Source organism: Accipiter gentilis, unplaced genomic scaffold, assembly GCF_929443795.1.
Source record: "Accipiter gentilis unplaced genomic scaffold, bAccGen1.1, whole genome shotgun sequence".
NCBI lineage: Eukaryota > Metazoa > Chordata > Aves > Accipitriformes > Accipitridae > Astur > Astur gentilis.
Genome location: NW_026061088.1, coordinates 257027 through 271127, shown reverse-complemented (window position 1 = coordinate 271127; position 14101 = coordinate 257027). Strand labels below are relative to the sequence as shown.

General features: G+C 46.5%; 1 protein-coding gene across 1 annotated transcript; it reads right to left on the bottom strand.

Moving 5' to 3' along the window:
- Positions 1-2018: 2018 nt before the first annotated feature.
- Positions 2019-14101, bottom strand: LOC126037393 (electroneutral sodium bicarbonate exchanger 1-like; the record flags this gene model as incomplete). The annotated part of the gene is made up of 4 exons (XM_049797697.1): positions 13374-14101; positions 3268-3429; positions 2423-2536; positions 2019-2084 (listed from the first exon to the last, which is right to left on the bottom strand). Coding segments are annotated over exons 1-4 (684 nt in total), but the record flags the coding sequence as incomplete, so codon positions are not given.

Below are 14101 nucleotides of genomic sequence, written 5' to 3'. Positions count from 1 at the left end.
CCTGGTCCTCCCAGCCCTATCTACCTCCTGTGCCTCCACCAATCTCTTTCTTACACAAAAGAGTTTCATTGCTTGCTCTGTGAGAAGTTTTTCCCATGCCACTGCTTTTTTCCCTGCTGCTACAGAGACAAAATACCAGGGAGCCGACATGCTGCACGCTGTAAAAGAGTCCGTACCTGAATTCCTCTGAGCGACGACACACCCATGTAGAGAAAGACGCCATAAAGCACAGGCATTGGTATAAACTGGGGGGGGGAAGAAAAAGAAAAGAAAGAATGCAATCGTTTCTTTTTCTGTATTGCATTTTCAGTATTACCACCCTCTTCCACAGGCACTGCCTAAAATTGCTTGAAGCTTTCCAGCTTCCATTCAGGCTTAGAGATGGGTCAGATATTAACCATTTTTTTGCCATTTTGTGCGCACGAGTGAGCTAAGGCTCTGCTTTAGGCTGAACTTGGGAGTTATCTCTCCTCAGAATAATCCTATTTTCCAGAAAGGTTGGAGGAAAATAGGCGATTTCACCCGTGCTACCCTATGCCGCATTCTCTGGCGGTAGAAGAAACACTTCTGCCTATTCTTGGGGCAACAGGCAAAGGCCACAGGCCTCCTTTTAGCCTAGAGACGAGATTACTTTGTGGGAGGAACGTGCAAGGAAGCCCACAGGGATGACCTCAGTGTGTTTAGCTCCTGGGAACGGCTGCTCCGCGGCATTTGGGGAGCAAATTGCAGCCACTAAAGGGCTGCCTGTTTGAAACAGAGCAGATGTGCTGGTCTGAATATGCTCAACTGTAACCCATAAACATGGGTGGGCCTGAAAGACACCCAAAAATTCAAGCAGTTGCGTTGCTCGCTCGCCTCGAGCACACGAAACGGGGGCCTGAAGGGCTGCAAAACCTAACCGAGGCTGGTTCCCACCGTTGGTCAAGCCCCAAGGGTTGGGACCACCTCCTCCTCCTCCGCTCCACAACTAACTACTCAGGCCTGCAGAGAGGGGACTGTTTTTCTGTAACCTCCAACAAGCTCACGGTTGTTGGGTGGTTTGCATTTTCCTCTCACCTTTAACACAGAAGTGAAGAAGACAGAGCAGCCCATGAGCACAAAGATCAGCAAGCCAGTGACTCTCTGCTCTCGTATCCCCAGCAACTTGGGTTGTTCTCCTGGAGCTGAGCAGTCAGACTCTACTTTGAGGCTATTCACGTGGGTGATGGACAGGACGGTCGCAGCCACAAACCAGGGCAGCCCCATCACAGAGCACACCCCGAGCATCACGGCCACCACAAAAAGGTCCAGGTGGTACCCGCATCCTTTCTGCAGGCAGGAAAACAAGAAACAGAGCATCCCATAGCACAAGAGCAAGGATAACGTCGCAAGTCAGACTCAAACCCTGCTCGAGCACAAGTCAACTTCTTCAGAATTCAAAACAAGAAATGGAAACAAGCAAGGGTGTATGCAGGCTTTGCACAAGCACCTGGCATGAAAATCTGGCAGGAGTTCAGACACAAGGGATACGCAGAGCTTGTGCGATACATACTTCTCCAAAAAAAAAACCAACCCACAACCCAAAAGCACCAAACCATTTTTTCCACTCACAAAGAAAATTCTACCACTTGCAAGGAAGGTGTGACTCTGAGTTATCCCTGGCAGCGCATCAAAACAATTCATTCCCCACACCTGCTGCTGCTGCCATTTTAAAACAAAAACGCAGTTCTCTATTGCTCCAAGATTAATTTGCTCCTCCAAAAGGTTGCTCATCTATACTGCCCTGTCACTTGCTCCCTGCATCATCGTTAATCCAGGAGAGCATCCTGCCACGCAGCCTGACCTTGTCCCAAACCAATGCCTTCAGAAAGCATCGGGAATAAGAGCTTCCCCCCAGACCTGCAGCCCAGAAGGGGCTGGAGTCATCTCTCGCAGGCCCTTACCTTCAGCTTGTGCTCCTTCCTGTTCACAATAACGGCACTGATCTGCTGGTCCATGAATATCAAGATGGTGCAGAGCAGAGCTGGGACGAGCACAGCCAACACCGTCCACCAAGGGTTGGGTCCTATGGGGTTGATGAACCACCCGCGGTCGTCTCTGGTAGGCTGCAACAAAGCCCACACATCAGCATTGTCTCCCAGCCCAGGCACTCCACTGGCTTTCATTTTCCCCTCCCTCCTTGTGTCAGAGCACCTCCCAGCCCTGGCTTCATGTCCCCCTCTCCCGGGGGCTTCAGCAGTGCCAGTCTCCTCCTTGCAAGCAGCTCTAGATACTTCCCCTGTAGGTATCTAGTTTTGGGGCCATCTTCTCATTTCCAGGAGGAAGCAAGGCACTTGGAGGTGGAAGAGGAGATGGTCACACCACCAGCATCTCCTCCAGACTCAGCCCTGCCCTGCCCCGGCATCACCTTGTGGCACCCCCACGTGCCAAAACACCCCGTTACCTTGAACGCATGGGGGACCTGGAGCTTCGGCAATGGGATCCCAACCACAAAGTCAAGGAGCACCATGATGACGATGGTGAGGAAAACAGCAAAGTCGCTCACTGTGGACCGTACCTGGCGCGAGAAACCAGAGGTGAGAGGGGCATGGCAAACAGGGCCCTAAGGTGAGATGCAAGAGTTGCAGACATCCACAACATTAAGGCTGCTTAACCAAATCCCACCACCCCTCTGAGCACATGCAGCCTGATCCCTTGCTTAGATACTGCTGCTGTGTTTGTCCCTGTGAGATCTGGGGTCAGACAATAAAAAAAAGCTTAACTAGGCCAACAAGGGTTGGTTTAAGTCAAAATCTAAAAATAATAATAATAATAATATTAAAAATAAGAAAACACATGTCTGCCACTACAGCTACACTCACAGCTACAATGGCAACAAGGCACTGAGGCATCCTTTAGTCCTCAAAAGGAAGCTCCTCATTCGAATCTACTTTCCACTCGAGCACATAATGCGCAGAAGGTAGGGGAAAAAAAACAAACCGAAACCCCCAACCCCCAAAACTTTGGGAAACCTGACTTCCTACTACCTGAGGAGAAGAAAAAAAATAAAAAAAAATCAAACCCCAAAAATCTTCAATCTGGGGCAGGTCACGAGGCAGGTGGGAAACGCTACGATGATTTTGCACTCATGGAAATGAGTGTGGGACATCCAAGCTCTTGGAGAGCTTGGCCTGCAAGGCCAACGTTTCCCAGCTTGACCAAGGCAGGGCAAATACTGCTTAGTGCTCCAGGAAAGCCATTTTGGGAAACGAGTGCGGAGATGGACACTGGCCACCTCCTTCTACTTACTCTAGTTGGAAAGTAGCGGCTGGTTTTAAACTTCTTCAAGAAGCTTGACAGGGCAAAGGTGGCGAAGAAGAGGATGCAGCACCAGAAGAATACATCAGGGGTGTAGGGGCCGTCGCGTCCACAGGCAGGTCCTTGAAACTCCCCACGCAAATACTGACATTCCTGGAGAAACAGAGCATCAGGACACAAAGGCAGTGCACGTGCGGCAGGGAAACCTCGCATAGCTAGGGGGTTTTGAGGATCTTGGTCCAAGATCCACGACCCTGTAACTGCTCCTGCCAATGGAGATTTATATTTAATGAGCAGCAGCAGCTGAACAAGTGACACATCGAACTACACAGCGGAGAAATGAGATGTGAGGAGACACCATACGCTAGTAACACATTACAAGAAACACTCATCCAGGTGACACTCTTCCATCAGTTGCTTGCATTCATAGCACTGTGTTTCCTTAACTGCATCTGGCTTCAGTCCTCACATCTTCCCGCAAAAAACAACATGCCAGGCTCTCCCAACCCTGTGAAGAAAACCTCATCAGCTTTCCTAACTAAAAAGTAATTCTTTTAAAAATTATTTTTAAACCTGAAAAGGACTAGGATTCACAGGACTAGCATCATTACATTCACTTCACAGTCCTCCTCAAAATGGGAGAACAAAAGATAATTGACATGACAAACGCCACAGTTACAGACGTTCCTTCCTGGGGGTGCAGTTCGCACACCTAGGAGCTCATGCATGCACGAATGGGTGACGCCAGGCAGCAGCCTTCTTACGTGCCTCTGACCTCAGGAAGAAACAGATAACATGAATACTTTTACTCCATTTGCATCCTGAGGACCAGAGATGAAGCCCAAGATTTGCCTAGATGACACAGTCAGTTCCTTTAAGGGATGAAATTGTTCGTTTGAGTTTGGCTTCAAGGACTCCCACAGCTGGCGATTAACTAAGAGGTATGCTACAGCGAGGAGCCCGACACACAGACTGCAGGACAACTCATCACGCCAGGCCTCTGAGCTTGCAGTTCTCCGCAGGGCCCGGTGCTGCCTGAGCAGGTGGATGGACTTCCCAGTTCCAGAAATACAAGCTCGTGAATCAAACCCTCCTCAAGCACGCAGGCAAAACTGGCTGCGCTTTAGCGAAGCAAACCAACAACGAGGCTTCCTTTGTTTGGGTGCCTCCTGTCTGACGATGCTCTGGGCTACTTTCTCTTCCTGGCAGCAACAGGAATAAGTTGCTCTCATACCTACCAGCTTCTGACAGAGAAAGAGGATGATCTCGTTCTTGCCTGCTAGGACCAGGGGTGGCAATAACGCAGTCTGCCGAGACTGGAAGGGGATGCCTTGGAGGCGGAAACACGCGGGTGTTCATTACTCCTGGGCACTCGGAATCACAGGAGGAGATGATGCCGAAGGGCCTGATCCGATTCACAAACTGACGCACCTTAGGACTGAAGAGGCTTCTCCTTCCACTAACTTACTTTTCTCTGCAACAACAGCCTCAGGAGAGTAACTTCTCCGTAACCCTTTACACTACAGCAACTACAATACTTAATCCTAATGTACCTTACAAGAAAACTACTGCGGTCTTCTCTACTAGAGGGCCAACGCTGCTGCGCCTGTAAGGAGCGCTTTACGTTTTATTAACCTTTTGAAACAACGCACTAGCTTTCCTTGCAATCGCATTACGTGGGCTTCCTGGGACTTTATATATGCACGTTCGTTTTTTCTGGCTAAATCAGATTTGGAACGCAGGGGTGGCCATCTGAAAACACCGCAAAACATTCTTTTTACATACATCAGTTCTCTGGTGAAGGCAACAACTGAGGAGGATCTTCAGCTAATGTAAAACTGCGAAGCTCAGAGGAGTCGTACTCCAGCTAAAGATCTGCGCACTACTAGGCAGGAATGTCAAATTAAGCAATGCCCAACAGATACAAGTCATTGGACCTTTTCTTTTACAAGTAGGAAAGAAAGGGTACGCAGAAAGATAGTGGTCTGTAGAAAATGCATGTAAATCATCAAGATTTCCAAGGATTACTCGAATCGCTTCCTGGAGAGGCCAAAACAAGAAAGGAAGGAAGAATATTAACAAGATAGCCACAATCCCACTGCCAAGTACAGTTTTCAGGCTTGGGAAAAAAAAATAACATTACAGTTTGCAGGAGTCATGGAAGAGCAGGTTGCAGATATTTTGCTTTTCCTCCTCCCCTTCTTCCCCCTGCTCCCTCCCATCACCTTAGAGCACGCTGCCCTAACAGATTCACAGAAACTGAAGTGAACGAATATCTTAACCCTGAATTAACATAGAAGCAATACTATGGAGAGTGGAGGTGTGCTTTTAAATTTAACAAGTTCTACATTTAAGAAGCCTCCTCCTTGCCAGCACAACACATGCAAGTATTGACCTGTTTCAAAAATAAACATATTCCCCTTTTTCGGAATATTGACCCAATTCAGTTACAAAGGAACTGTAATTCAGCCCCAACAAACTCCTGCTTTATAAACAGGAAACTTTTTCTAGGAATACCTTTTGTTGGGAAGTGGCTTGCTGAAAAAGGACATGGGCCTGTGGAAAAGTTGTGCGAGCAGAGTTCTGTGTGAAAGAATGTCAGTTTGAGCAACAAGACTAGGCCTTGGCTGAAAATAGCTGGCTTTACTGATATTGGGAGGAAAACAACAGCTGGTCTCGCTGTTATCAGGAGAAAGACAGGGACGGTGTGACCTTGGCATAACTTCACAAGTAACTTTTGAAGAAGTTCTCATGAGAAAGTTACTGAACACGCGTAGCTGCCAACCACAAGTGGGTGTGTTTTAGTAATGAATAAACATTAGCAATGTACCAATCATATTAGGACTAGTAGGCATAATTATCGCAAACTGTATAAATATGAGCTATCCGTGCAAATAAAGTTGAATCACTTCTATCACTCATATTGGGTCGACTTATGTGCATTCCTCCGCCGCTCCAACAAATGGCGCCCGAACGGGGACCGAAGAAAGGGGAATTGGAGCGACGGACACTGAGAAGCACCGGTAGCAGCGACCGGGGGGCAAAAGATTAACCGAACGCTGATCGTCTTGGTTGGTGTGTTAACTCTCGTGCCTGGACCGTCCAAAAGGGGTTCGCCGTCACTAAGGGCTACTGGAAAAAGGCTGCAAAGACTTTTTAACCGAGGTGCCTTAATCAAGGTAGCACCCAGGAGTATCAAGAAGCCGGCCGGCAATGGATCAAGAGGTAGCCCTAAAATTATTACAGTGCTTTTTAGAAAAGCGGGGAGTAAACTGCATTAAGCAAATTTCGGGGTTAGTCACGCTGGGTCGCGTTAAGGGATGCTTTAAGAATCCGGATTTATTATTTAAGGAGAGTGAATGGCGTAGATTAGGAGACGTATTATGGGATATGGTAACTGATGATGATAAATCAGCTAAAAAACTAATGAAGCAAGGACAGAAACCTTTCAATTAGTGTGGGTACAGCTTTTGAGCTTAGTACCTGGAATGCTATCGGAACCTCCCTATGGGATGAAATTAGTGACGGGTCTAAAGAAGTTAAAGATCTTGTAACTTTATGGAAATTGATTAAGACAACTCTGTAAGAAATGAAAGCAGATCGTAAAGCGTCTGCGTCTGCTTTTGCTGCTCTCTCTCTCCAACCGCAAGCGAAAGGGAAAAGCGGGGAGAAAAACATAATGCAGCGAGAGAGACTTTTTGGAGCTTGTTCGCCTACTCTCGTGCCCTTGACTTCTGCTCCACTCCCTGGGACTGCCGATATTAATCAGCCATCTGACAGTTCCCAAGCCTCCCTAACCGTACGATTAAAGGAAACCCTACAGAATCAGGGAGTGAGTAAAAATCTGCCTACGAAAAACCAGCCCTCAGATACCACCGTTCAACATGAACAAATTATACCTAGCATACACCCTGATTCAAATAATGCAAACAAGGACTTGGCTACTCTAATAATAGAACAAAAAGAGACAATGTTAGAATTGTTAAAGGAAATGGGGAAAAGAGACGGGGAAACCAACCGCACCCGTGACAGACGCGGAGCCGCCTGTAATAGCCGCTGCAGAAGAAAGGCAGAGACATTGGAGGGGTGTAATAACAGATGCCATTATAGAAGGGACTATGCTCTAAGCATTCCCAGTTATTGCAGCAAATGGACAGAAAAAATGGGAGGTGTTTGACTGGAAGGTCATTGAGAAATTAAGGAATGCTGTGAGTCAGTACGGAATCAAATCTGCGTTAACTCACCAAATACTGCAATTCATTTTTTCTGCTGATACGCTGATACCTCAAGATATTAAACAGCTAGCACAGTTGATTTTGACACCCGCACGAATGTTAGTGTTTTTCTGGCAGTGGGAGAAGCTCTGTGATAGGGAACAAGCAACATCACGACAACAAACAGATCCCCTATGGGGAGTAACCATGCAGATGCCGATGGGTGCTGGACCCTTCGCATCAGGGAACGCTCAGTTACAATGTGTCACTGAGGTTCATCATCTATCACAGATCTTGGCGTATCAAGCTTTTCTTACCGTACCAGACAATATGTACAGCCATGCTTTTACCCAGGTGAAACAGGAGAATACAATTTATGACCACCCTGACATGAACGAGGGCATGAAAGAAAACATGTTCAAAATACTCGCTTTTGAAAATGCTACTGAAAAGACACGCAAAGCATTGTGTAATTTGCCGAAAAATGCAGACATCGTTGATATGATAGAATACACGGATCGATCAGTGGACTCACAGAAAGTAGCCTATGCTGCCACAGCTCTCCAAGGAGCTACAAAGAAACACAAGGCCAGTAAGACACCCTTGGTCAAGTGTTCTAACTGTGGCAAACGTGGACACATTAGGAGCAAATGTACAGGTACTGTTAACAGTAAGTGCTGCAACAAGTGTAAGAAAGATAACCATACCACCAAGAATACAGGAAGAAGGGAAACTTTACACCAAATGCGAAGGCCCCTCGCGCGGCGACACAAACGCAAGGGGCTTGAGCTGCCAGCCCTCAGGCAGCCTCGCAACCACCAGATCCGCCACCGCAGGAAGCTCCAGAGTGGATGTGGAAACCGCAGTCAACATAAAGGGACCATTGGGGTTTGGACTTAGTGCATTTTTAATGGGGCAATCTTCAACAGCTCTAGAAGGAATTCTGGTGCTCCCAGGGCTTATTGATGCAGATTATTGTGGGACTGTGAAAATTATGATTCATGTTTTAATCCCTCCTGTTTCTATTCCTAAAGGTACCAGAATAGCACAATTAGTTCCATTCAGGTCGTGTGTTCCGAACCCAGGTGAAGTACAACGTGGAGATGGTGGATTCGGCTCCCCAGGGAAACCGCAGGTATACTTTGCCATGGACACAACAAGAGGTAAACCAGAAAAAGTAGTGCAATTGGAAGGGCCCGATGGAGTTGTTGTCAAGAAACCGATGACAATCAATACAGGTGCTGATGTTATGATTATTTCACAATGCATTTGGCCTCCATCATGGCCATCGATCAATCCAAACTTTGGTATTGCAGGGATAGGGGGCACACAAGCCACCTTAGTAAGTCAGCTACCAATTACATTTGTGTTCCCCGATGGTGAACACATTACGACGTGTCCGTATGTCATGACTACCCCAACTGAATTGTTTGGCCTCGTAGGCCATGATTTATTGAGCCAAATGAAGGCAATGTTAGTGACGCATCCTTTTTAGGAGCGGTCACTGAGGGGTAGCCGATTCTGAAAATTAACTGGAAAACAGATGAACCTGTTTGGATTGATCAGTAGCTGCTAAATTCTGAAAGGCTACTAAAAATACAAGGGTTAGTTGAGGACCAGTTGAGAGCGGGACAAGTTGTTCCTTCTACTAGTCCATGGAATACATCAATATTTACCATTCCCAAGAAAAGTGGGAAGCGGAGACTGTTACATGATCTCAGAGCTGTGAATGTGGTGATGCACAGTATGGGAGCCCTGCAGCCAGGTTTGCCATCTCCAGTTATGCTTCCAGAAGAATGGGATTTGTTAATTATAAATCTAAAAGATTGCACCCAGATGGCGCTGAACGGTTCGCCTTTTCGGTACCATCGATTAACAAGGCAGAACCCTATAAGAGATACCATTGGGTCGTGTTACCACAATGAATGCGCAATTCCCCCACGATGCGTCAGGTGTATGTGGCCTGGGCATCAGAGCCTGTAAGAAAGCAGTTACCTCAGTAACTTGCCACAGGATGAGATTTTAACTCAATTGCAGGACATCTTAAGCCATCGCGGAGTAATAATCACTCCTGAAAAGGTGCAAAAGGCAGCACCTTGGAAGTATTTGGGGTGGCACATAAATGCTAGCAATGTTAAACCTCAGAAGGTTCAAATAACATGAGAAATTTCAATGTTACATGATGTCCAGAAGCTTGTGGGAGATATCCAGTGGGTGCGGAATCTTTGCGGTATCACTAATGGCAATATGACCCCTCTGGTAGAACTCTTGGGTATGAGAACACTGTGCAGATGAGAAACGGGAAATGACAGAGCTGACCAATTGGTTGCAGCGCCACGGGAGCCTCCTCCAGGGAATCGTTTTCAACAAAGCACGGCAATCGCATGCGTTCTTGCACCAACCCGCTAGGATGTTAGCAAAGCAATTTGACTTACCACTTACTGATGCCCAAGGTATCGTTAAAGCATGCCCTGATTGTCAAAAGGAAGGGCTCGGCTTGGGCTGTGGGGTTAACCGACGAGGTCTTTTGCCATTGCAGTTGTGGCAAATGGATTTCACCCATGTCATGTGGTTTGGTGCAAAGCGTTCTGTGCATGTGTGTATTGATACCTATCCTGCTGCCATGTGGGCCACGGCACGAACTGGAGAAAAGGCCTTACATATTGAATGACATCTTCACGCTTCTTTTGCAGTACTGGGTGTGCCTCAAGAAATTAAGATGGACAACGGCCCAGCCTATGGTTCTACACGATTTGCTCGATTTTGTAATTTGTGGGGAATTCACCACGGTACCGGTATTCCACATCTTCCCACAGGACAGGCTATTGTCGAATGGGCCAACCAAACCCTAAAAGAACATGCTGCAAAAACAAAAGGGGGGAACCCAGGGCTTACTCCCAGAGGAACGATTGGCCAAAGCCTTATTTGTGCTAAATTATCTTAGATTGACAGGTGATCACAAAGACCCACCAATGGTAGTGCATCATGTTCTTTTACAGGCAGAAAGGACGCAACAAAGTACAGGAATCATGGTAATGTATAAGGACCCAGAATCCAGGAAATGGTGCAGATCAACAGAAGTAAAACTTACTGGGAGATCCTGGCTAAGTGGGACAAGCCATGGCTTCGCACTGATGCTGGACCCGGAATTGTTCCAATGGCGACTGGCACGGCACCGGCGGGTGCTGGAGCCACTGATCTGACAGATTCTAACTAATAGAGTATTACTAGTGGACACGGAGTCCTTCAGAGAGGTTTTCAGAACAGCGTGCCTTATTGTATATAGAACCTGCTTTAGGTAAAAAGTGTGTAAAGCATAATTTGATTAAACATAGTGTGATTACGGGAAGACAGTGTGGGGTAAAAGTTAGTTAAAGCCAAAATTAGGGGTAAGGTCTATTTCCATTAATAACCTGGGAACGAGGTTGATTGTGTTTCCACAGATACAGGCCCACGATGGACTCCTGTTCGATTTGCATGACCATCATCATCTGGAGCATCATAGATGATGTGGCAATATGAATACTACCTCAGCCAAAAACTAATGTATAGCTCACCTTGGCTAACATAACAGGTCAAGATTCTCTGTGCATCGCAACTGTATCGTAAAGCCCATGAACCAATAGACAAGATGGCTATGACTCGTGCAGCGCGCCTGGCCAGCGAGCGCATGCGTCATAGATTGCAACCGAGGCGGACTTTTGGCACCCGCTGGCCACGTGTGCTAAAACCCGTTCCTCTGCAAATGTATAAATACTGGGATTTTCCAAAGAGCATCGGGCTGGTGTACAGTGAGGCCATCGTTGCCTCTGTGGGGACGCCCACGGAAAGCTGGCACCTACCGATTGCTGGGCTGAGTTCGTGGAGCAAGATGGCACAAGAATGTATAGATGGTTCATTTTCCTCATGGTCTGGGTCATTAGGGGTAACGGGTTGGCTCAAAGAATTATGGGCATTATTGTAGTTACTGTGATTTTAACTATTGTAATAGTTTTACCTTGTTCAGCTTATTAAGGAAAATGGCATCCCAAGTTATTAAGCAAGCCTGGATTGCTCAAAAACAAAAAGAGGGAGAAAGATTTAAACGGAGACCTACAGTGGATTCAACCTTGTAGTGGTATTACAAATACAGACTTACAGCCGCTGCTGGATTTATTGTGGGGCAGCGGTACCTTAACTTCTGCAAGACAACTAAGTGCACCGGGATGGCAAGCCTTGGCAGCAATTGGACAAAAAAAAAAAAAAAAACAAACAAAAAAAACAAAAAAAACCCACACACAACCCACAACAAAAAATCCCCATCACATCCTCCATGTCTGGCAGATACGTTCCTGATTTACCCATAAATTTGAAACCTTATGCTGAGATTGATATGGAACACACTGACTGTAGTAAGCAGCATGACAGTGACACCGGTGATTGATCCACATCGGTTAACACCATGGGACAGTAAGAATGTTTGGGTGTCACTAGCTAAAGCTATTAATCAAACCTCTTTTTGTGTGCTTATGTATTTTATTAGGTATAATGTTGTTTTTACTGTGTTTAATTAATTGTGTTCACAGATCTTTGCAAAGGGCAATACAGCAGGTGTTAAAATTTTACCTCAATCTATATACAAACAAATAGATTGGCTGAAGAAACATACACAAAGATCCAGCAAGAAACTAGTTGGTTTGATGGAGTGTTACAATCAATATTCGGCGGGATAACACTATGGGTAATGTCATTGATTAAGGAAGCCTTATGATGGTTGGGTATATTGATATTAATCTGTGTAATAGTTAGAATTCCGTATGGGTGCATGATAAAAGGAGTCTCAAAGCTGACACACCAAGCTCTACTCGCACAAAAAGAAAAAGGGGGAATTGTTGGGAATTGGCTTCATGAAAAAGGACATGGGTCTATAGAAAAGCTGTGCGAGCAGAGTTCTGTGTGAAAGAATGTCAGTTTGAGCAGCAAGACTAGGCCTTGGCCGAAAATAGCTGGCTTTGCTGATATCAGGAGAAAAACAGGGACAGTGTGACCTTGGCATAACTTCATAAGTAACTTTTGAAGAAGTTCCCATGAGAAAGCTACGGAACACGCATAGCTGCAAATCACAAGTGGGTGTGTTTTAGTAATGAATAAACATTAGCAATTTGCCATTGTTGTCCAGGCCCATTGCCTTTTCCAGTCTGGCCCATTTCCAGCTTGGGGGTGCTCTTAGGATTAGTCTGGAGGCAAAGATCACACTGTTGTGCGATCACACTGCCTCACCGTGGCGTATAAATTCCTAGCCACAATTTCTCCTATCAGATGATTATACAGGGCTTCTGTTCCCCAATGTCTTTTCCTATGTTCCTCCCCTATCAAATGCCATAATAAGCAAGAGGGAACGATTAGCTTTCCCTGTGGGGTATGAGCCCACCCCTCTTCATTATATGACCCTTCTAAACCTGTAATGAGCTTTTGATCTTCCTTAGTGTATTCTGGCTTACCTTCTAGGGAAATCCACCTATCAGGAATTAAGGCCCCTTCTGTTTTTACCTGTGTTTTGGCCACTTGTTTTGCCTCTCTGTCCGCCAGCTCGTTCCCTTTTTCCAAATCTGAGCTCGCTTTCTGGTGTGCCTTAATATGCATAATTGCTACTTTCTTAGGGAGCTGGACAGCTTCCAGTAACTTCAGAATTTCTTCTGCGTGTTTGATATTTTTCCCTTGAGAACTCACTAGTCCTCTCTCCTTCCAAATTGCTCCACGTGCGTGTACAACTCCAAAGGCATATTTTGAGTCTGTATAAATGTTCACAACTTTGCCCTGGGCCAATTCCAGGGCGCGGGTTAGAGCAATTATTTCTGCCTTCTGTGTGGAGGTGTTCCTGGGCAAAGCCTCCGATTCTATTACCTCTTGGCTGGCAGTGACGGCGTATCCCGCGTGTCGATTACTGTTTAGGACGTAACTGCTTCCGTCTGTGAAGCGAGTTTCCCCGTTTTCCATGGGGCCGTCTTTCACGTCTGGGCAACTGGCGTACGTTGCTTCGATGGTTTCCAAACGGTCACGATGTACCGGTTCTCCTGTGTTCCTGCTGAGAAAAGAAGCTGGGTTGACAATGTTAGCGACTACAATCTCCACGTCATCCCGCGCTACCAATATAGCTTGATATCTCAGGAATCTTTGTGGAGAGAGCCAGTGTCCGCCTTTTGCTTCCGGTACTGCTGATACTGCGTGAGACACCAGAACAGTCATCTTCTGGCCCAGAGTAAACTTTCAGGCTTCCTGTGTATTTAGTATCACAGCCGCAACCGCCCGCAGGCATCCAGGCCAACCTTTTGCAGTCGTGTCTAACTGCTTAGAGAGGTAGGCAACTGCCCATAGATACGGGCCCAGGTTTTGTGCTAATATTCCCAGAGCAATGCCCTGCTTCTCATGGGAGTAAAGAAGAAACAGCTTACTCGCATCTGGGAGTCCTAAGGCCAGGGCCGACATCAAAGCCTTTTTCGGTAGCTCAAAGGCTCGTTCGGTCTCCTTATTCCACTCAAGGTGTTTCTGCTTAGTGGCTGTCAACGCATACAGTGGTTTAACAAGCAATCCGTAATTATAGATCCACAATCGGCACCACCCTGTCATTCCCA